This window comes from Oncorhynchus tshawytscha, unplaced genomic scaffold, assembly GCF_018296145.1.
Source record: "Oncorhynchus tshawytscha isolate Ot180627B unplaced genomic scaffold, Otsh_v2.0 Un_contig_4016_pilon_pilon, whole genome shotgun sequence".
Classification (NCBI taxonomy): Eukaryota; Metazoa; Chordata; class Actinopteri; order Salmoniformes; family Salmonidae; genus Oncorhynchus; species Oncorhynchus tshawytscha.
In genome coordinates this window covers 1-20325 of record NW_024609093.1, presented here as the reverse complement: position 1 = coordinate 20325, position 20325 = coordinate 1, and the positions used below count along the sequence as shown (strand labels likewise).

The 20325-nt window shown below is 44.1% G+C and overlaps 3 protein-coding genes across 3 annotated transcripts; all 3 read right to left on the bottom strand.

Annotated features, from left to right (window-relative positions):
* Positions 1–277: 277 nt before the first annotated feature.
* Positions 278–12246, bottom strand: taldo1 (transaldolase 1). Its single transcript, XM_042314180.1, has 8 exons — positions 12024–12246; positions 7945–8068; positions 5451–5558; positions 4898–5029; positions 4473–4648; positions 4089–4286; positions 989–1134; positions 278–724 (listed from the first exon to the last, which is right to left on the bottom strand). The coding sequence occupies exons 1-8, from the start codon at positions 12121–12123 to the stop codon at positions 692–694; spliced, it is 1017 nt and encodes a 338-aa protein (XP_042170114.1). The 5' UTR covers positions 12124–12246; the 3' UTR covers positions 278–691.
* Positions 12247–13521: 1275 nt separating this feature from the next.
* Positions 13522–15192, bottom strand: LOC112240274 (zinc finger protein 664). The gene is made up of 2 exons (XM_024408591.2): positions 14878–15192; positions 13522–14614 (listed from the first exon to the last, which is right to left on the bottom strand). The coding sequence occupies exons 1-2, from the start codon at positions 15071–15073 to the stop codon at positions 13788–13790; spliced, it is 1023 nt and encodes a 340-aa protein (XP_024264359.1). The 5' UTR covers positions 15074–15192; the 3' UTR covers positions 13522–13787.
* Positions 15193–17102: 1910 nt separating this feature from the next.
* LOC112242647 (zinc finger protein 2 homolog) lies at positions 17103–19590 on the bottom strand. The gene is made up of 2 exons (XM_042314188.1): positions 19287–19590; positions 17103–18511 (listed from the first exon to the last, which is right to left on the bottom strand). The coding sequence occupies exons 1-2, from the start codon at positions 19573–19575 to the stop codon at positions 17349–17351; spliced, it is 1452 nt and encodes a 483-aa protein (XP_042170122.1). The 5' UTR covers positions 19576–19590; the 3' UTR covers positions 17103–17348.
* Between the last annotated feature and the right edge of the window lie 735 nt (positions 19591–20325).

Genomic DNA, 20325 nt, shown 5'->3' with positions numbered 1-20325 from the left:
TGTTTCCTTAACTTTAAAAACAAAATTGTATGTGGCCAGTGACTGCAATCCACACTTGGTTTTAATAAACTAGCCACTACCAACCAATATTAGCATATTTCCATGTTACTCAACCACCCACATTTAGCATGTTTTTAATGTCATACCCAAAGCATCTCTTAATGGGGAGTTTTATGCAACGTCAACAAGTGAGCCAGAGAAAGACTTAAAACAAAGAAGCTTCATGAACTGTTATACCCACTCCTGTCTTAATGAAACATTCAGGACAGAACACAGGTTCACTGAGGAAAGAGTTTAATTTGTGAAACTGTCATATCATGTTCCTGAGGAATGTTCATAATTGTTACAGTTTGAAGTTGTTTTTCTAGATCACTAAAGGGCTGATGAGTAAAGACACTGGGCCGAGCCTGACCGTTGTGTGTTCGTTCCTCTGACCAAATCTAGTGTCGCAAGTAACAAAAATAGCATTGCATCAGTGCTGGATTCACAATTGAAATCAATCTCTGCATTGAGTAAAGACAAAAATACAGTAAATCAGAGTCAATCCAGGCCTATAGTGGCGAGTCATTCGTGTTGAGGGGGTCCCACTTTGGGGTCAGGGGAGGTGGGAGAGTTGGTCCCTTGGGGCCCCAGTGGTGGTTGCACAACAGTCATCATTTCCTGCTGGGAGGGTTGAACATCTGGTCCCTCTTCACTGGCCGTTCTTCACATTCAGCATCTTCTCCTGTGGAGGGAAACAACCATATGAACGGAAACAAAGGAAAGGGAACTTAATTGTCGAAGTGTCACCCGCAGGACACCATGACAGAATGTCCAGCATTACTTTGCTCCAAACAAGTCTTAAAAACGTTAAGATCAGTCAATAGTTCTTGCTGTTCCTACATGGACTTTCCACATGTGCACCAGACTCCACCTCCTGCTACTTTACAGGTCTTTCAGAAATATTTACAACCTCAAGTGCTCCTCAGCGCTCCCGTCACGGTCTCACCTTGATCATGGTCTCCAGCTTGATGGCGTCGGCAGCGAACTTGCGGATGCCGTCAGAGAGCTTCTCCACGGCCATGCGGTCCTCGTTGTGTTGCCAGCGGAATTCTTTCTCATCCAGGTGAACCTTCTCCAAATCACAGGCCTTGGCTAAACAGGGGACAAAAATGAGATGTAATGAATTGCCATTGGTTTAATTCATCCTTGGTCCAATGGGATTGTCGTCCCCAGGCCTTTGAAGGACTGGTAGTATGGCTGCAATCTACCAGAATGCTTACGGCATATGGTTTTACTTAGAGCTCATTATCCCTCAATGGTTTCAGGTGTTTAATGAAGGAAACAATGTCTGCACTGGGATGCAGGATAAATACCCCTTTTCAATGCAGACCTGGCCCAGGGGAAGACACATGAGCATCCATTTAAGAAGCCTCAAAGATAAAGCAGACATTGAAATACACACAAGTTCCTAAATACATTTGTATCTCTGTAGGTTTGAACTACAGCCATTGTTGCCCGAGGTCCAAATTGAGACTAAACAAAATGGTTACGAGACACATTCCTACTCATAAGAGACTGCATAACCAATGTTGAAGGGGCCTCAGCAAGTTCTCCTTAGGAGGGGTCTAACAAAAACTTCTTTGACCTGAGTCTTTGACCTGCTAGTGTGTAACAGTAACTTCCAGGGCTCAGATTCTGCCTCAAGGGGTCACCCAAGTAGACCTAATTCACCAGCTTTCCTTGAACTCATTCAAATGGTTCTTAAAATAAGTTTCATTGAACGGAACCAGTTTTAAAAGTAGCCAAAATTATTGCTTATTCATACAGTATATGGTTACCCTCTGCTCTGTGTATAGTTTACTACAGAGGAAACATTGCGTCTGGTGCATGACACACATCCCTCCCATCAGCCCCTTGTTCCTGTCTGACGCTTTGAGCAGGTTAACATTCAAAACGAAGCCGGAGTGTGAGAAGGCAGATTACATTCACAGCAGTGTCCTGAAGATACAATCTAGAGTTGAAGTATAAGGGACGAGAGCTTCTTCCATGTGCTTAGATAACATGTAACCCTCCGTCACAACCATGATACATCATTGATAGTATATTTACTGCATCACTGAAACCATATGATGCAGTGAGATTTCCATTAGAATATGAACCAATGTTATAACGACACCTGCATGGACCAGACCTGAGATGGAACACCATTTGAAACCCTTCAAATACTTAGTTCCCACTGGACTGCCTGGGGTGCAATATGGCCAGGGTTGGCAGTTAATGAACCACTATTCTATTGTTAAGCCAGGCAAACACCGGTAACATTTGAAACCAGGCCTGACATCTATACAAAAAAAACAAAAAACCTGTGCCCAAGAAAACAAAGATGCCTAAATGACTACCGCCCAGTAGCACTCACATCAGTAGCCATGAAGTACTTTGAAAAGGCCAGTCATCCCAGAAACCCTAGACTAGGGATGGGCAAACATAGGCCCGAGGGCCACATCAGGATTTTGAGGGTTACCTTTTGGGGGACCAATGGTCTGTTAAAAATCTATTTGTGGGGGCCTCCCGAGTGGCGCAGCAGTCTAAGGAACTGCGTTGCAGGGCTCGAGGAGTCACTACAGCCCTGGGTTCGATCCCAAGCCCTGTCACAGGTGGCCATGACTGGAGACCCATGAGGCAGCGCACAATTGGCAGGTCAAGATTCCCTTGTCCCATCATGCTCTAGCGACTCATGTGGCAGGCTGGACGCATGCACGCTGACAGTCACCAGGTGTACGGCGTTTCCTCTGACACATTGCTGCGGCTGGCTTCTGGTTGAAGCGGGCATTGTGTCAAGAAGCAGTGTGGCTTGGCCGGGTCGAGTTTCAGGACGCACGGCTCTCAACTGTCGCCTCTTGAGTCCGTACGGGAGTTGCAGTGATGGGACAAGACCAACTACCAATTGGATACCGCAAAATTGGGGAGAAGGGGCCAGATTGAGATGCCCGGGGCCTGCACTTTGCCCCAGACCCACTCCAATTCACATACCACCAACAGATGCAAGCTATTGCACTCCACACCGTCCTTGCAAAACCTGGTCAAAAGGAACACCTACAAAGCTAAGGACCCTGGGACAAAACACCTCCCTCTGCAACTGGGTCCTGCACCTCCAGGTGGCAATGGTAGGCAACACATCTGCCACACTGATCCCCAGTGGTGCGTGCTCAGTCCCCTCCTGTACTCCCATGACTGCTTGGCCAAGCACAACGCCAACACCATCATTAAGTTTGCCGAGGTCAGGGACTGGCCGTGTGGTGCCAGGACAACAACCTCTCCCTCAACGTGCTCAAGACAAAGGATATGATTGTGGATGACAGGAAAGAGGACCGAGCACACCCCCATTCTCATCGACAGGGCTGGTGAGCAGGTTAAGAGTGTCAAGTTCCTTGGTGTCCACAGCACCAAATTATCATGGTCCAGACACCAAGACAGTTGAAGATGGCACGACACCTTCTCCTCTCAGGAGACTGAACTTGGCATGGGTCCCCAGATCCTCAAAGTTCTAGAGCGGCACCGTCGAGGGCATCCTGACCGGTTGTGTCGCCGCCTGGTATCGCAACTGCTCGGCAGCCGATCATAAAGGCGCTACAGCAGGTAGTGCATACGGCCCAGTATGTCACTGGGGCCAAGCTTCCTGCCATCCAAGATCTATAGACGAGGCGGTGTCAGATGAAGGTCCCCCACCCCCAAAAAAATTGTCAGACTCCAGTCACCCTAGTCAGACTGTTCACTGCTACTGTACCGGGGCACCAAGTCCAGCTCCTCCTTAATAGCTTCTACCCCGAGCCTCAAGACTGCTGAACAATCAAATGGCCACCAGGACTGTTTACATGGACTAACCTGTACCCCTGCACATTGTCTCAGGACAGATAGCCCCTGTATATATAGCCTCATTATTTTATTTAGTAAATATCTTAACTGCATTGTTGGTTAGATGCTTATAAGAATTTCACAGTATTCAGCACATGTGACAACCACAATGTGATAGCAAAACACATGTTCATTCAACTGTTCGAGGGAGGTCATACTAGTATCCTGTAGGGGGTAGCAATGAGTCCTGTTACCTTTCTGAACCGTGAGCATTGGCGTGACTGTGCTGTGGTCTTTGCTCAGCTCTCCCAGTAGGCCAGGGGAAATGGTAAGCAGGTCACAGCCGGCCAAGGCCTTGACCTCCCCGGTGTTCCTGAAGGAAGCCCCCATCACCACCGTGGTATAGTCATACTTCTTGTAGTGGTTGTAGATCTTGGTCACACTGATCACACCTGAGGGAAGAAAACAAAATAAAGATGTTTATGCCTAATAAAGCCACTCCAGTGCAGTAATGAAGTCAATACACCCATGTCGCCTGGCATGTTATTTATACTCCTAAGGTCTGGGACTGTGGAGGCCAACCTAAAGTTTAGAAGCTAACACTCATGCTATCAAATGGTGGATCAGTCAGCCCATACCTGGGTCCTCATGGGCCTCGTAGCTCTTCTGGGCAGTGTTCTCCTTGTACCAGTCCATGATACGGCCCACAAAGGGTGAGATGAGGGTGACTTTGGCCTCGGCGCAGGCCACTGCCTGGGCGAAGGAGAACAGCAGGGTCATGTTGCAGTGGACCCCGTGCTTCTCCTCCAGCTCCCTGCAGGTACACACATTGACAGGCACATTAAAGGACAGTTAACAGCAGAGCTTCACTGTGCTTCCATGGCTGTCAAAGCCAACATTTCTTAGATTGACATTATTTCTAGGTTGGAGGTAAATTGTTTAACCATTTGCAGTTTTGGCAAAAACAAAAGCAGCATGTTTTGAAAATATTCTACTTTACTGTGACAAAATGCCTCTAAGGTAGATGACTCATGTCCTTCCCCTCCATCTCCATCTCACACACCTGCCAGCCTGGATGCCTTCCCATGTTGAGGAGAGCTTGATGAGAACACGGTCCTTCTTGATACCAGCCTCTTCGTACAAGGCAATGAGCCCCAGGGCCCGAGACACCATCTCATCCTTATCATACGAAAGCCTAATGTCAAGTGGAAGAGGTTGAGTTAGTCATTCTAAATATTAACGCTTACCATTTGGAAGAGCCGTTTTATGTGGACTCCATACCAGTCATTTGAGTCTGAGGCTCTGCTGTGAACGTGAGACTGTTCAGTGAGCTAGAGTCAACTTAAAGGATCAATTTGCTACCCTGATCTGTAAAGGCTCCAGGTTGCATTTGAGGCAACAAGTCCATTCACCTACTTTGTGGAATTGTGTATTTTTTACCTGTAATTTCATATGAAACATTCCCCTCCCCATAGCCATGATCAATTTCTATGTTCAGACGTTCATATTGAAAATGTATGAGTGGGTGTTATTCTGATAGCTGGTGTCGACAGATACAAAGCACGTCATGAGCGACTTATGTAGGCCCGAGCGGCGCAGGAGGAGGCTTCCTGTACCTGGCGTCTACCTCCGTGGAGACCCTGCCTGGGATCTTCTTCAGGATCTCCAGGCCGAAGCTCACGAACAGCTTGTCCATGGTGTTGGTGACCTGCTCCTCCTCAGGTCTGATGGACACAGGAACAGGATACTGGTGAGGTGCAATACCTCAAGCATAGCAAACATGTGATCATAGCTTTCAGCAGTAGATTAAGGATTTATTAACCAAGTAATTACTTAGAGTACAGACATTGAGTTGCACCCCCACCCCCTTTAACCAGTCTGCTCTCTGTCTACACTGATTTTATTTAACCAGGTAGGCAAGTTGAGAACAAGTTCTCATTTACAACTGCGACCGTGCCAAGATAAAGCAAAGCAGTTCGACAGAGTTACACATGGAGTAAAACATACAGTAGCAAAATAAGTCTATATACAATGTGAGCAAATGAGGTGAAGTGAGATGAGGTAAACGCAATAAATAGGCCATGGTGGCAAAGTAAATACAATATAGCAATTAAAACATTGGAATGGTAGATTTGACAGTAGATGTGTGCAAAGTAGAAATACTGGGGAGCAAAATAAATACAGTAAGGGAAGTAGTTTAGGCTATTTACAGATGGGCTATGTACAGTGATGTGAGCTGCTCTGACAGTTGGTGCTTAAAGCTAGTGAGGGAGATAGGAGTCTCCAGCTTCAGAGCTTTCCCAGTCATTGGCAGCAGAGAACTGGAAGGAGGCGCAGCCAAAGGAGGAATTGGCTTTGCGGGTGACAAGTGAGATATACCTGCTGGACCGCGTGCTACGGGTGGGTGCAGCCATGGTGACCAGCGAGCAGAGATAAGGCAGGACTCAACCTAGCAGGGTCTTGTAGATGACTTGGAGCCAGTGGGTTTGGCGACGAGGATGAAGCGAGGGCCAAGCCAACAAGAGCATACAGGTCGCAGTGGTGGTTAGTATATGGGGCTTTGGTGACAAAACGGATGGCACTGTGATAGCAAACTGGATGCAGTCTGAGTAGAGTGTTGGAGGCTCTTTTGTAAATGACAGCGCCAAAGTCGAGGATCGGTAAGATGGACAGTTTTATGGTGGTATGTTTGGCAGCATGAGTGAAGGATGCTTTGTTGCAAAATAGGAAGCTGATTCTAGATTTAACTTTGGATTGGAGATGTTTCATGTGAGTCTGGAAGGAGAGTTTACAGTCTAGCCAGACACCTAGGTATTTATAGTTGTCCACATATTCTAAGTAAGAACCACCCAGAGTAGTGATGCTGGACGGGAGGGCAGGTGCAGGCAGCAATCGGTTGAAGAGCATGCATTTAGTTTTACTTGTATTTAAGAGCAATTGGAGGCCACGGAAGGAGTTGTATGGCATTGAAACTCATCAAGAGGGTTGTTAAGTGTCCAAAGAAGGGCCAGAATTATACAGAATGGTGTCGTCTGCGTAGAGGAGGATCAGTGACCTACCAGCAGCAAGAGCGACATCATTGATATATACAGAGAAGAGTCGGCCCAAGAATTGAACTTTGTGGCACCCCATAGAGACTGCCAGAGGCCCGGACAACAGGCCCTCCGATTTGACACTGAACTCTGTCGGATTGAAGTGGATTTAACAAGTGACAACATGGGCTCACAGCTTTCACCTGGTCAGTCACATGGAAAGAGCAGGTGTTGTTAATGTGTATATTTAAGCAGTAAGGCCCAGGGGGTGTGGTATATGGCCAAAATACACCACGGCTAAGGGCTGTTCTAATGCACGACACAAGTGTCTGTATACAAACCATAGCATATTGGCCACATAACAAATCAAGGTGCCTTATTGCGATTAAACTTACCAATGTAATCAGAGAAATAAAAAAATCTAAGTTTATACCTGTGGTAGTCAGGTCAACAGCCGTGGTAGATCTATCAGCATTCAGGGCTCAAACTACCCAGTTTATTAAGTGCTGTAATAAACTTCAAATGTTCATTCACTTTCCAGTATTCATGTTCTCACCTCAATCCTACTCAATGCATTCCATTTGGCACTGATTAATATTCTCTAAAGTACATTAGAGGCGTGGAAAATATGACAGTCTAAACAAGGCAACTAATGAATAGGAAAGCCCAAAACTGATGTCTTCAGATGTACTTTAGTGGCTTGGAAATATTTGTTCTTTAGACTAAATGATAGGTGCCAGTTGCAAATGGACACCGCAAAGTTGTCAGTCACCAAGACAATGTTCATAACAGGGCGAAGCAACCGTGAAACACATGTAGTTTGCAGGCATGTGCGAGGCAAGGCAGACTGATCAGCACCCTCAGGGCACCTGCATTGTTAACACTTATCTTGAGCAAAGGGAAAACGCCTGGTTCTTTGTTCACTCAAAATCCCATTGTTTAAAGGGGATGTCAGTGAAGTCACTGACCTACTATACAAATGTAGAAGCAGTGCAGAGTTGCAATATGACTACATGAGCTTATTTCACCAATCATTGACACGGTAGGGGTTGTAAACATTTCAGAGTGCCCATCTTACCCGCCCTTGGCGATGCCGTATTTGATGGCCTGGTCGACCAGATGCTGGTAGGCGGCCATCTTGGCAGCAGCCAGGATGAGGGAAGGGTTGGTGGTGGCATCCTGGGGCTTGTACTCTTCAATGGCTGTTCAGAGAAGTGGGAGAGAGACAAGAACAGCTCACAACACTAGGTGTTCATAGCCACACTAGACCTACACATGAAAAATGAGGTGGCCATAGTACTGTTTGTCCATTGAGACACCGTAGCCAGTACACTGCCTCAAAATAATCAGAATGAATCTGAAAAACATTAAATGACAGATTTCTTAGAAATATCACTGCCAAGGAGATCTCATACAATTTTACATTAACTGCTTAGTGCAGTATTTCAATGAAAAAGTGTCACTTGTTGAACAAATACTTTGAAGCCCCACTGTTGACCAATCACCTACAAGTGGGTGTAGACTTGCGCCAAACTTCAGCTTGCCATCAGAAGTCCAAAAATGAACAAAAACATGATATGCAGGAACTCAACCTAACCGTTTCGTCTGGGAAGCATGCAGACACCTTCAGGTACATACAAGCCTTCATAGGACACAACTTCATTCACCAATCTTATCCTGAGATGTGTAGCTGTGAAATAACTCAGTAAAAGGTCTATTCAGATATTGCTTATGCCTATTTTGAATAGTCACTTATACATGAGAACAAGAGAAATCTCTGGATGGGTCAAGAAGCACTGGTCTCAAACAGTGACCTCTACTGTAGGTACAAGCCAACAGTTTCCTCAACTAAAGAACACTGGGAGGAAAAACAGCCCATTGTGTACCTGCAACACTGCAGTAGAAGAATGACACCCGATGGTCAATTTAATCATTCAAGGTTAAGTCCCTTTAGCCTGTGAGGAAGCCTAGTAGTGAAGCATCCTAGGTGAAGGTCTAATACGGAGTGCGACATTGGGGTAAATTTGAATGAAAAAAAAACAAGTATATACACACCGTTATTTAACTAGGCAAGTTAGTTAAGAAAAATTCTTATTTTCCAATGACTGCCTAGGAACAGTGGGTTAACTACCTTGTCAGCTCGGGGATTCAATCTTGCAACCTTTCGGTTACTAGTCCAACGCGCTAACCACTAGGCTACCTACCACCCACTGCAATACAAAGTTAGTCAAGTTACACCACAATTGTCTTGCTTTTCCTACTTTGCACTGGAGTCCCTTTACTATAGCCTTGTTAGCCTAAGGTCAGGGTACTCGCCGGTTACAGTTTTGATTAGTATACTCCCATCGTTGTGATATGCCATGTCAGCTACAGTGAGGGAGGCCTGTGGCGATGGGCTTTAGACCAGATGGCCAAGCTTCTGCCACTGACAGGGAGTAGGCAACACAATGAAGCACAAAGGCCCCCTGTATTTATCTGAAAACAACTAACACATTCTAGGCTCTCACTCTCTCATTCTGGTCAAATACCCTACTCTTTTAGCCAGTTCTTATGGCTGGATCTGTCACAGGCAGCGATTTGCAATCCAATCCCACCAGTATGTATTACTGGCAGTGATTAAACAAGCCAAAATAGCATATCCAAACATGCTGTTTGTGAATGAACAGTACAAACTTCTGGTAGCTGAATTCTGTTGGAGGTCTTTGGAGAAAGATTAGATAACCAGGCAGTCAGAAAATATTGTGTTTGTGGAAAAACATGCAGACAATTCTCCACATCAAGAGCTTTGGATTCACTTTATGAAGACAGATTGTGTAACTGTTCAATGAGAGCTTGAGGCATACCCCAGGGGTCAGATATTTGGATTAAGCCTACACTTCAAATACCTGGTAGTTATATAGAATGTACGTATTAAGACACCCAATTAGAAACCAAAGTTCCTGTCCTTTTCACTACAGTTCAATGATTATGTGCCACATCTGCAGTAACCACACTGAGATTACAGAAGTAATTAGAGTAACATGGCATGTTAAAAGGGCAACTTCAGGCTAAAGTGTTCCTGCAATTTGCAGACTACTTTCCATTTGTTATGCACACCAGATGACTGCCATGCATAAACACTAGTGACCATGTGTTTCCCACATGGTTCAGGAAGAGTACAGGGTTGCATTTAACCAAGCACTGACAAATTTCACAGGGACAAGAAAAAAAAAAGGGGTTGCTCAAATTTGATCAAGCTTGTGCTTGCAACCATATGACAGATGACACATGTGGGTTTTACAACATGTAAGGATAGGTAGATGCCATAAGTGTGTCAATTTGAGAAAAGTTAAGAGGCACTTTTCATTTGTTGTTTCTTTTAGTAATTCTCATAGCAGAAGCCCTCATGTCTGTTGGTGAGGTCTTTTCTTGAAGGAAAGAAGCTTACCTAAATCAGTCCAGCCATGTAAGCCTACACAGAGACCAACCCTAAGATAAGACACACTAACCACCCCCATTTGAACAAAGACAGCAACTGGCAAGATAAAGCATGTTCTTTGCCAAAAATAATCTGATGCATTTATTCCATTGAAAGAGATTAAATTTACACCCTCCCCATCAATGGGATAACTGAGGAATTGTACAACTTACTGAGCTGCTCACCATTCTGCATGCCAGCAAAATATTGTCAATGAGAACACTTAAAAGCCATCACGAGTCAGCTTAAATAACTTAACATAGCTAAGGTAGACAAGGTATTAAGCTTTGCAATATGGACAAACATCCATATGATGTCACACTATATTCCAGACAAGAGTTTAATTGAACTTGATCTGTTTGAAAGTGATGGTTCCTGTTTTAATCCTACTGGTATGACCCACAGGTAAAATGACTGTAGCAACACACAATACTAACTGGTGTGGTTCAACTGTCCTTCAGTATTGCAGTTAGGGTTTCACAGTCTTCAAACCAGTTGACCAATGAATGCACTGCGTCGCACAAGAGTTGGCCAGTGAGGTCCTTTCACAATGGGATTTGGCCAAGCGCACCCTTTCACAACATGGAATCAGGCCTATGGGTACAGCAAGGTTCCTCTCACCACAGTCTAAAAACTGAACTGCTGAGGCATGAAGCAAGGTCACAGATAACTTGGTCAATCTTCAGACTCATAGGCCATTTGAGTGACTGGTCCTATAGACACATTCTTCAGGTTCCTGCAACAATGCATTTTCTATAGAGAGCAAAAACATTTGAAAATAACCCTGTCCTAAAGACTACTGCATTCAGGGAACAAAACCTGTGAATCTCCAACACCCCTTCACTTATCCTGAGAAGAAACATTCTGTGTAGACTGAAGCAGCAGGTCATCAAAGCCTATCCACTTACAGTGTGCCCCATTTGAGCCTGGTTAACAGTACCCTGTGGCAGGTAAACCGTTTCTGTCTTGTCATCCTGACTTGCAGTGCAAGCATGAGGAAATGTTTGGTTTACATCACAATGGAACTAACTAATGGATTACATCATTCCTACTTCCTTATTCAAACGGAAGAGGAACCAGTTCTCTGAATCTGGGAGACAGTAATGTCAGTCGAGGGCAGTGACCATGGCATTTGTATAAATCATATATAGCTAACCAACTACGCTGAACGGTCTTTTAGGTTGTCTTCAGCATTTAGTGTTATTTAACTAAACCCCATTAGTGTCACGTGGGAGAACCAATGTTGAGTAGTTGGGCGTGACAGCGTTAACGTGCGTGCCCTGACAGGAGTAAGTCATTGTTTTAAAATTGCAATTCCTGTTTGATAGCTCACAACGTCTTCTAAAATTAGACAAAACCTGAAAATAGAAACCAATAACTATACAGTTCTTCCCATAGTTAATTAACATTAGCGATCAAGTTGCAATGCATGGAACGTGCAAGAGCCGTGGTCATAACTAGCTAAGGTTAACCACAAGTGCAGTAAGTTAATTATTAGCCAAACATGATACGACAGCTAGCTAGCAACATTTAAAAGCTAAAAACATAGAAGTTTATCGGAATTAATATTCGAGCAGACTACGATACGTAGATAACGTTGACGCAGCTATAAACCTTGCAACATGTTACATCAATGTGTTCTAGCGAATGCCTGCCTGGCCTTGGCTAGTAACGTTAATGCATTGCGGTCAATCTGTTACCGTTGAAGTCTCCGGTGTCCGCCACGACCACCGTGTGTTTCTTCAGCTGCTCCAACGCCGACTCCATCTTTCGCCGTTTGTCTGGTGACACACTACACATGATGAAGGGAAACAAGAGAGCTTTTATATTCACAAAGCACGTGAGACAGACGGAATTTTGGATCGACGAAAGCGCGGTGTGGACGGCGGCGCTCGGAAGCTGGAGAGACAGGGGCGCGCACGTTGGCTGTTTGAAATCGGTTTGAAGCAACAAGTTGCTCTCGTCCAATGGAGAATGATACTAGCCCTCACGCCTTGTACTGCTACTTGAATTGACCAATAGAATGACTTGTCGGGGAAGTAGTTCATAGACCTCTTGTGCATATTTAAGGCGCATGCATCAGGTGTTGTACACAGTATGTCTGTTTTTCATTGCTCTGATTATGAAAACATACTAAAAGCAAAGACACTCAAAGGAAAATACCAAGATTATTGGTTGTGTCAAGAGGTTGTAGGCTCATGCACTTCATATTTGAATAGATGAATATAATGTAGTACAAAGTCCATCTGTAATAGATAATGTAGGATATAATCTGTAATGAATTAACAAAATCTTACCTACATAACTTGATAAACTACATATTAGTTTACAATATTTAGCTGAGCTGAAGAACTCAAGACACTGTTGAACAAGTCAGCCATGCACAGAAGTAATGGGGAACATTCAGTTTGACTATAAAATTCAAGTATGGCATGCAATTATCTACTTTATCACGTAAATCATACTTGATAATGTGGGTTACAAAAACAAATAAAAAGCGAACATTTATAATAAAGATAACAATAATAAAAAACAACGTAACTATTTTGCCTTGATAGATGTCTTTGTGTATGTATATTCAGAGTACATACAGGATATGACAAACAGTGTGTTGGACACTTTTTAGTTCATTGCTCTGATTAACAACCTAACATTAGGCCTGGCAAAACATCTCAAACGAAAATACCAGGGGCCGCTTTCCCGGATACAGGTTAAACCTAGTCCTGGATTCAAAATCATTCTTGTTGAAGAGATTGTTGAAAGTATGTTATGGTCCAGGACTAGGCATAATCTGGATCGGTAAAAACAACCCCAAGAGTTTGGTCACATGGCAATGAGTTAGTTGCAGGCTTCTGCACTTGCTTTAGTGAGGGATTTGTGACTGTTCCAAACTTGGGCAGCAGGTAGCCTCGGGGTTAGAGTGTTGAGCCAGAAACTGAAAGGCCACTGGGTTGAATCCCGGAGCCGACAAGGTGAAAGAAATCTGTTGCTGGGCCCTTGAGCAAGGTGCTTAACCCAATTGCCCCAGGGGAACTGGACAATGGTGACCCTGGCCGTGACCCCACTCACTGAGGGTGTCTTAGGGGCAGTTGGGATATGCAACAAACACGTTTCCATTACACACTTGTGTGCAATTGGACAAATAAGACCCCCCCCCCAAAAGTATTATTATTTAATTCTATCAATGTTGGCACAGAGTTTGAAAGCCCCCAGTATATCCACTTTAATGTCAAGTAACAACAATACATGATGATTGTCATCTGGTAGATCTTGGTGTTAGAGCAGTGTCCTGAAAGAAAGCAACTGTTCTGTAGAAGAGATTTACAACACACAAAATTGCATGAATGAATGACAGCGATAGTCAGAGAAATTGTCTAAGGCACACGCAGATGGTACCATGGTTAACATAAGATATGTCCTGTGCTGTTTGTCATTATCACATAAATGAACAGGAGTCCCTAATGCTAGCAGGGATCTGGGCTTTCCTCACTGCTCTGCAATTGAACCTTCTTATGAACAGTCCTCATATGTTTCTTCAAGGTTGTCATCTGACTGAAGCATTTTCCGCAACTGTCACACCTAAAAGGCTTTTCTCCCGTGTGAATGCGCTGGTGGCGTTTTAGGTCACTTACTGAAATAAAGCCCTTCTCACAGTCGGCACACCGATAGGGTCTTTCCCCTGTGTGTACCCTCATATGCTCATTCAGTCGGTTTCGCCTGAAGCTTTTGCCACAAACGCTGCACTGGTACGGTTTCTCTCCTGTGTGAGTCCTCATGTGTGTTCCCAGATCCCCCTTGCGGCTGAAGCACTTACCACATTCTTTGCACCAATGTGGCCTCTCCCCTGTGTGAATTCTCTGATGTGTTTTTAAATGGTTGTTATTAGTAAACCTTTTCCTGCACACAGGGCACTTGTATGGTCTATCACCTGTGTGAGCCACCATTGGTGCTCTCAGCTCACTGGTTATCCCAGTGTCAAGAGGACTTTGTCCTTTCTTTGCCTGTGTATGTTTTGACTTTGACATGGTCTGAGAGTTACTGGTTGATTCTGATGCCCCGTAGTCCTCTCCATCATGATTGGTTTTGATCGGTTCTGTTGAGTTGGTGGGAAGAGAGTCCCTCTTGCTGTTCTTCCCAATTTGGTAAAGGTATGAGCTCTGGGGTGAGTCCTGATCACTGGCACTTTCCACACAGGGGGGAATGAATATGGTCTCTGTGTCCTCTTGATCACTCCACTCCTGCTTAGAGGGAACCTCCTCTCCAGAGACAGAGACAGTGAGCTGCTGGGGGTCTGAAAGGAAAGATGGGGAAGTTACTTACCATTGAGATATATCAACACACTTCAGTTTTACTTCTTCCCCTTAGTTCGCAACACATTTACAGACTAGACTCACACTAACATTACAGAGTGCAGTGAGAAGTGATCCCTATCTAATTCCGATGCCTGATTAGCTAGCTAATAACAATCGAGGTTCAGCACAGTTTGTCTAACTAGCCAGATAATAATCGTAATAATGTTTACAGAACCATAGGTTGCTGATTCGTCTTACACACCTGGTATTTGTGATTCTCTATCAGGTTTGAAACCGAAATCTAGCAACAGCCTCCGTAGATGGTCGTTCTCCACTTTTGATCTGGAGACTTCTTCCTGGTACGCTGTTATAGTCTTCTCCACTGCCCCGAATATATCCACAGCCGCCGCAGTTAATCGGGCAGTAAGAAACGCATTCAACGAATGTAGTTTAGACATTTTAGGTTTAACAAAGTAATAACATTGATCCACGACAAAGATTAGGGATATATGTGTTGAACAGGTCTAGGACGTAAACAGAGAAAAGTAAGAACATTTTGTCGTAAAAAAGTCGTAAACACTGCCTCTGTTTTTCATGGTTCATTTATTGGCTGAAACGTCGTAACCGACATTGCACTGCCACCTGCTGTACTGGAGTAATAACCGTTGCTCTTATAGCTCAGTGCACATAGAAAGGACAGGGCAGAATGGGTATGGATGGATTGATTATATTTAGCACAGTGATGCTCCATATATGCATCAGCAACTGCTAATGAAGTCACTGAAACCCTTAACAAAGATTTGCAGTCTGTTTTGGAATGGGTGGCCAGTAATAAACTGGTCCTGAACATCTCTAAAACTAAGAGCATTGTATTTGGTACAAATATTCCCTAAGTTCTAGACCTCAGCTGAATCTGGTAATGAATGGTGCGGCTGTTGAACAGGTTGAGGAGACTAAATTACTTGGTGTTGGCTAAGAGTTGAGGAGAGACTGACTGCATCACTTCTTCTTTTTATAAGAAACATTAATGTGTTGTAAATTTTAAATTGTTTGCATAGTCAACACACACACACACACACACACACACACACACACACACACACACACACACACACACACACACACACACACACACACACACACACACACGCCACCAGGGGTCTTTTCACAGTCCCCAAATCCAGAACAAATTCAAGAAAGCGTACAGTATTATATAGAGCCATTATTGCATGGAACTCCCTTCCATTTCATATAGCTCAAATGAACAGCAAACCTGGTTTTAAAAAACAGATAAAGCAACACCTCACGGCACAACGCCTCTCCTATTTGACCTAGATAGTTTGTATGTATTGATATGTAGGCTACGTGTGGCATTTTTAAATTGATATAGTTCTGGCCTTGTGTATTAATGTTCTCTATTATGTCATGTTTTGTGTTGAACCCCAGGAAGAGTAGCTGCTGCTTTCACAACAGCTAATGTGGATCCTAATAAAATACCGTGTACCATAACTCTCCTCGGGACCCACAAACTTTTCACTATTTTGTTGTAGCTGTGAACTAGCTCACCTGATTCACCTATTTAAGGGCTTGATAATGAATCATTATTATTTGGGGGGTGATATATTTGTCCTGACATTTTTTGTTGTTGCATATTCCAAATCCCCCTGAGACACCCGCAGGGAGGGGGGTCATGAACAGGGTAACCATTGTACAGCACCCCTGGAGCAGTTAGGGTTAAGTGCCTTGCTCAACGGCAGAGTAACACATTTTTTTCACCTAATTAGTTAACAAGTTGAATCAGGGGCGCTAACTCTGGAACACATCAAATAACTGGAATGACTGGGGGTCGCCGAGGAGAAGTTTGAGATCTGCTGATTTAGCAGACTCTCTTATCCAGAGCGACTTACAGGAGCGATTAGTGTTAAGTGCTTTGCTCATGGGCATATCTACAGATGTTTCACCTAGTCTGATCGGGGATTCAAACCAGCAACCTTTCAGTTACTGACACAACGCTCTTAACCGCTAGGCTACCTGACGCCCTTGATCATGAACGGTCACGTTTCCATCTACCACGTTTCCATCTACCACGTTTCCATCTACCACGTTTCCATCAACCACGTTTCCATCAACCACGTTTCCATCTACCACGTTTCCATCAACCACGTTTCCATCTACCACGTTTCCATCTACCACGTTTCCATCTACCACGTTTCCATCTACCTGAGCAGAGTTTTGATGAAAAATAGGCTGTCATAATAACGGTCTCTTGTTAATCAAGACATATTTAATGAACAATGAGCCCTGCAACAAATATCCTTGCAGTGCACATAGTTTACAAAAGTGGAGAAACTCCCTCTCTGCTCCCAAGTCGACAGACAGTCATTCATAAAACTAAAACATGCTTCAGATGTCCTGAGTAAGATGCTATCATAGGGACTCAGGGTGTTAGAAATGCAGTCTTTGTGCTTTATAGAAACAGCAGCAATGTGAGTTTCCATGTTGATCATTTTTTTATTGATACCAACAGAAAGCACCAACAACGACTGAAAGGTACAGACAGATAAAGGTTCACTTTGAGATGGAAGTTACAAATGGACCATGTATCAAAATAAGTGAATAAAAATTAACATCGAATGTGAACATTGAAACATCTAAACAATATTGCTGAAACATGCATTGCGCTACACAGATTTCCCCCTGTGTATGTCCCATCTTGAGTTCTCACATCTTCTCTCATGGAACAGCAATTGCCGCAGATGTGTGTGTCATCATGTGTTTCTTCAGGGTTACATTGAGCCTAAAGCATTCGCCGCAATCATGACATCGATAGGGTTTCTCTCCCGTGTGAGTCCTCATGTGCTCTGTCACTTTTTCCTTTCGGTTGAAGCACTTCCCACAATCTTGGCACTGATGCTGTTTGCCTCCTGTGTGAACTTCTTGCATGTGGCGACTTAGATTTAGAACACCTAATCCACACACAGCGCACCTGCACAACAACTTATTCCCCGTGTGACTCGCCATATGCGCTCTCAGGTTTCCTTGCAGTGCGTAGCATTTGCCACATTGCATACAGCTGTATGGTTTTGCTCCACTGTGGGATGTCATATGGTCTGTCAGGTGCTCCTTCCGCGTGTAGCATTTCCCACATACATTGCATTGATGTGGTCTCTCTCCTGTGTGGAGCTTCTTGTGACGACTTAAGTGACTTGGAAATGTAAAGCATCTGGCACAGAAAGGGCACTTGTGTGGCTTCTCCCCTGTGTGTGTCCTCATGTGAAGTATCAGTCTCGTGTTTAGACCGAAGCGTTTGCCACATTCATGGCAGCAGAACGATTTCTCCCCTGTGTGAGTTAGCATATGCATCGTTAGGCTATTCTTGCGGTTGAAGCATTTACCACAGTCTTTGCACTCGTATGGTTTCTCACCTGTGTGAGTTCTCTTGTGTATTTCCAAATGACACGGTCTGTCATAGGTTGCCGTGCACTCGGTACAACTGTAGAGCCTCTTCCTTGTGTGAAGCCTCAATGGCGCTTTCAACTCACTGGTTGTCTTGCCCTCGGTGCAGATGTAAGATCTTTGTCCTTTCTTTAACCGTGTTCTCTTCATTTTGAGAGGCTTTAATTGTGTGAGGGGAGTGTCACTGGTAGATTCTGATATTTTGTTGTCCTCTCCATCTGGATTTGTTTGGATCGGTTCTGCTACAATGGTGGGAAGGGAGTTCTTCAGAGTTTGGTAAAGTCGTGAGCACTCGGGTGAGTCCTGATCACTGTTGATTTCCACACAGGGGGAAATGAATATGGACTCGATGATCTCTTGATCGCTCCACTCCTCCTCACAGTGCTGCTGCTCAGGGGGAACCTCATCTCCAGAAACTGTGAGAGTGAGCTGCGGGGGGTCTGGAAAGAAAGATATGAAATAACTTTCAAGAAAAATCTATACATTTCAATAAATAATCGCCCTCTGTGACTTGAGACTGTAATGACATAATTTATTAGCTAATGTTCGCATAATTTACATACACAGCGTTATATAGGTGCTTTTATTAAGGCTGGTGTATTTGAGCCAGGTGCCCCATTCAAGTCCCACGGTAAAGTCGGCACAAAACAAAAGTGATTAATTAGCACACGTAGAGTAGGACTCTGTTTTCACATGCACACGTGATTGCTTTTGATAAAAAACACTTAATCTGCCTTCCAAACTAGATTGAAAAGCCTGACATATTTAATGGAACAGAGATGTTGTATGTTTCCGGACGATGCACCACGCTGGCTTGTCGACAACATGACCGAGCGGCGCAGATGACTGAGGATGCTCCTCCCTCACCAATTTCGCCTGTTCACGTCACGGGCCATAGACCGGTGCTCCGGCTCAGCATAATCGAATCCGCTCAATGAGTGACGTTTTTAAAGGGCAGTGACCCTGATGACAGCGTTCCCAAACCCACAACGTAGCAGGCATAAAATAAACGAAATATGGTATTGATAATAATTTTAAAAAATGTCAGTGGATTTAAACGTGAGCTTGTCCGAGGTGTCGCTCGACGACAATTGCATTGGAGCTGCGATTGGTTGCCAAATAGTCGGTGGCGGGGCTTAACGAAGGGTCAACACTAGTGTGTCAATACACCAGTGTTGCCAAAAGCAGCTAATGGCAAGCTTGTTGATAGTTTACCTGCTTTGTGTAATTTTACATCGGGATTAAAAACCGAATCCAGCAGCCTCTGCAGGCGTTGAGTCTCCTCCTTTGAACGAGAGATCTCATCCTGGTACTCGGCAAACGCTTTTTCCACTGCCACGGATATCTCTACGGACACTGTTGTTAATCGGTCGGAGAAAAACGCTTGCAACAACTGTAACTTGGACATTTTCTGTGGAATGACTGTCGAGGGAGATTCGTTCATGCAACACTTCCTGAGAGGAACTGCGTCTAGAACCACAGAGTAAGAGCTGACTGTGTTCATTGCCTGAATAGAGCAAAACATAAATTGTGCTACCGCCACCTGGTGCTTGTACTGGAGGAGCGCACGTGAACCAACCCAACTCTGTGCTCAAACATCATTTAAACAAATAGAGTTCAGTCAGAGTCGCCATGTCCAATGTTTTCCTGGTTTGGGCTACAATTATGGACATTTTCAGGAATTTGAATCTGGATTGGCTATCACCGGCCTCAGATCAATTGAAGAGTATATGTATTAATTTGAATCTGACTCAATTGATCTCAAAACCCACACAGCTAAATGTGAAAAACCCTGTAACTCTTAATTGATTGATTTCATTCTTACAAATAACCCCCACAAATATTTGTCTAGTAGAGTATTTGCATATGATCTCAGTGATCTTTGTCCCATAGTATGTATTAGTATACGAAACAGATGAAAATACTCATCCTTGTTTAATTAAGAAGATAAATTGCTAAATGTTTTCTAATCAAGTTCTTTTTAATGACATGTTCTACTCTGATTTAGCCACCGTCCCCTGTATTCCTGACCCTGAGTCGGCTCTAGAACATGTGTCCTCCATATTTACTCCTCTGGCAGATAAACACATCTCTTTTAAACAATTCAGAGTCAAAGATAGATCGAACCCTTGGTTTTCTTCTGAATTATCTTGAGTTTATTCAGAAGAGAAATAATGCCTGGGCTAAAGCAAGAGGAACTGACTCTGGTGGACTGGCAGTCTTTCAGACAATTGAGAAACTGATGTACTATCAA

Coding starts and splice junctions, on each gene's coding strand:
- taldo1 (XM_042314180.1), bottom strand. CDS start 12,123: ATGTGTAGTGTGTCACCAGACAAACGGCGAAAGATGGAGTCGGCGTTG. Junction 8,069..12,023: donor GGACACCGGAGACTTCAACG/GTAACAGATTGA, acceptor TTCTCTGAACAG/CCATTGAAGAGTACAAGCCC. Junction 4,287..4,472: donor CGAGGCCCATGAGGACCCAG/GTATGGGCTGAC, acceptor TTCTTCCCTCAG/GTGTGATCAGTGTGACCAAG.
- LOC112240274 (XM_024408591.2), bottom strand. CDS start 15,073: ATGTCTAAACTACATTCGTTGAATGCGTTTCTTACTGCCCGATTAACT. Junction 14,615..14,877: donor TAGAGAATCACAAATACCAG/GTGTGTAAGACG, acceptor CTTTCCTTTCAG/ACCCCCAGCAGCTCACTGTC.
- LOC112242647 (XM_042314188.1), bottom strand. CDS start 19,575: ATGAACACAGTCAGCTCTTACTCTGTGGTTCTAGACGCAGTTCCTCTC. Junction 18,512..19,286: donor TGTAAAATTACACAAAGCAG/GTAAACTATCAA, acceptor CTTTCTTTCCAG/ACCCCCCGCAGCTCACTCTC.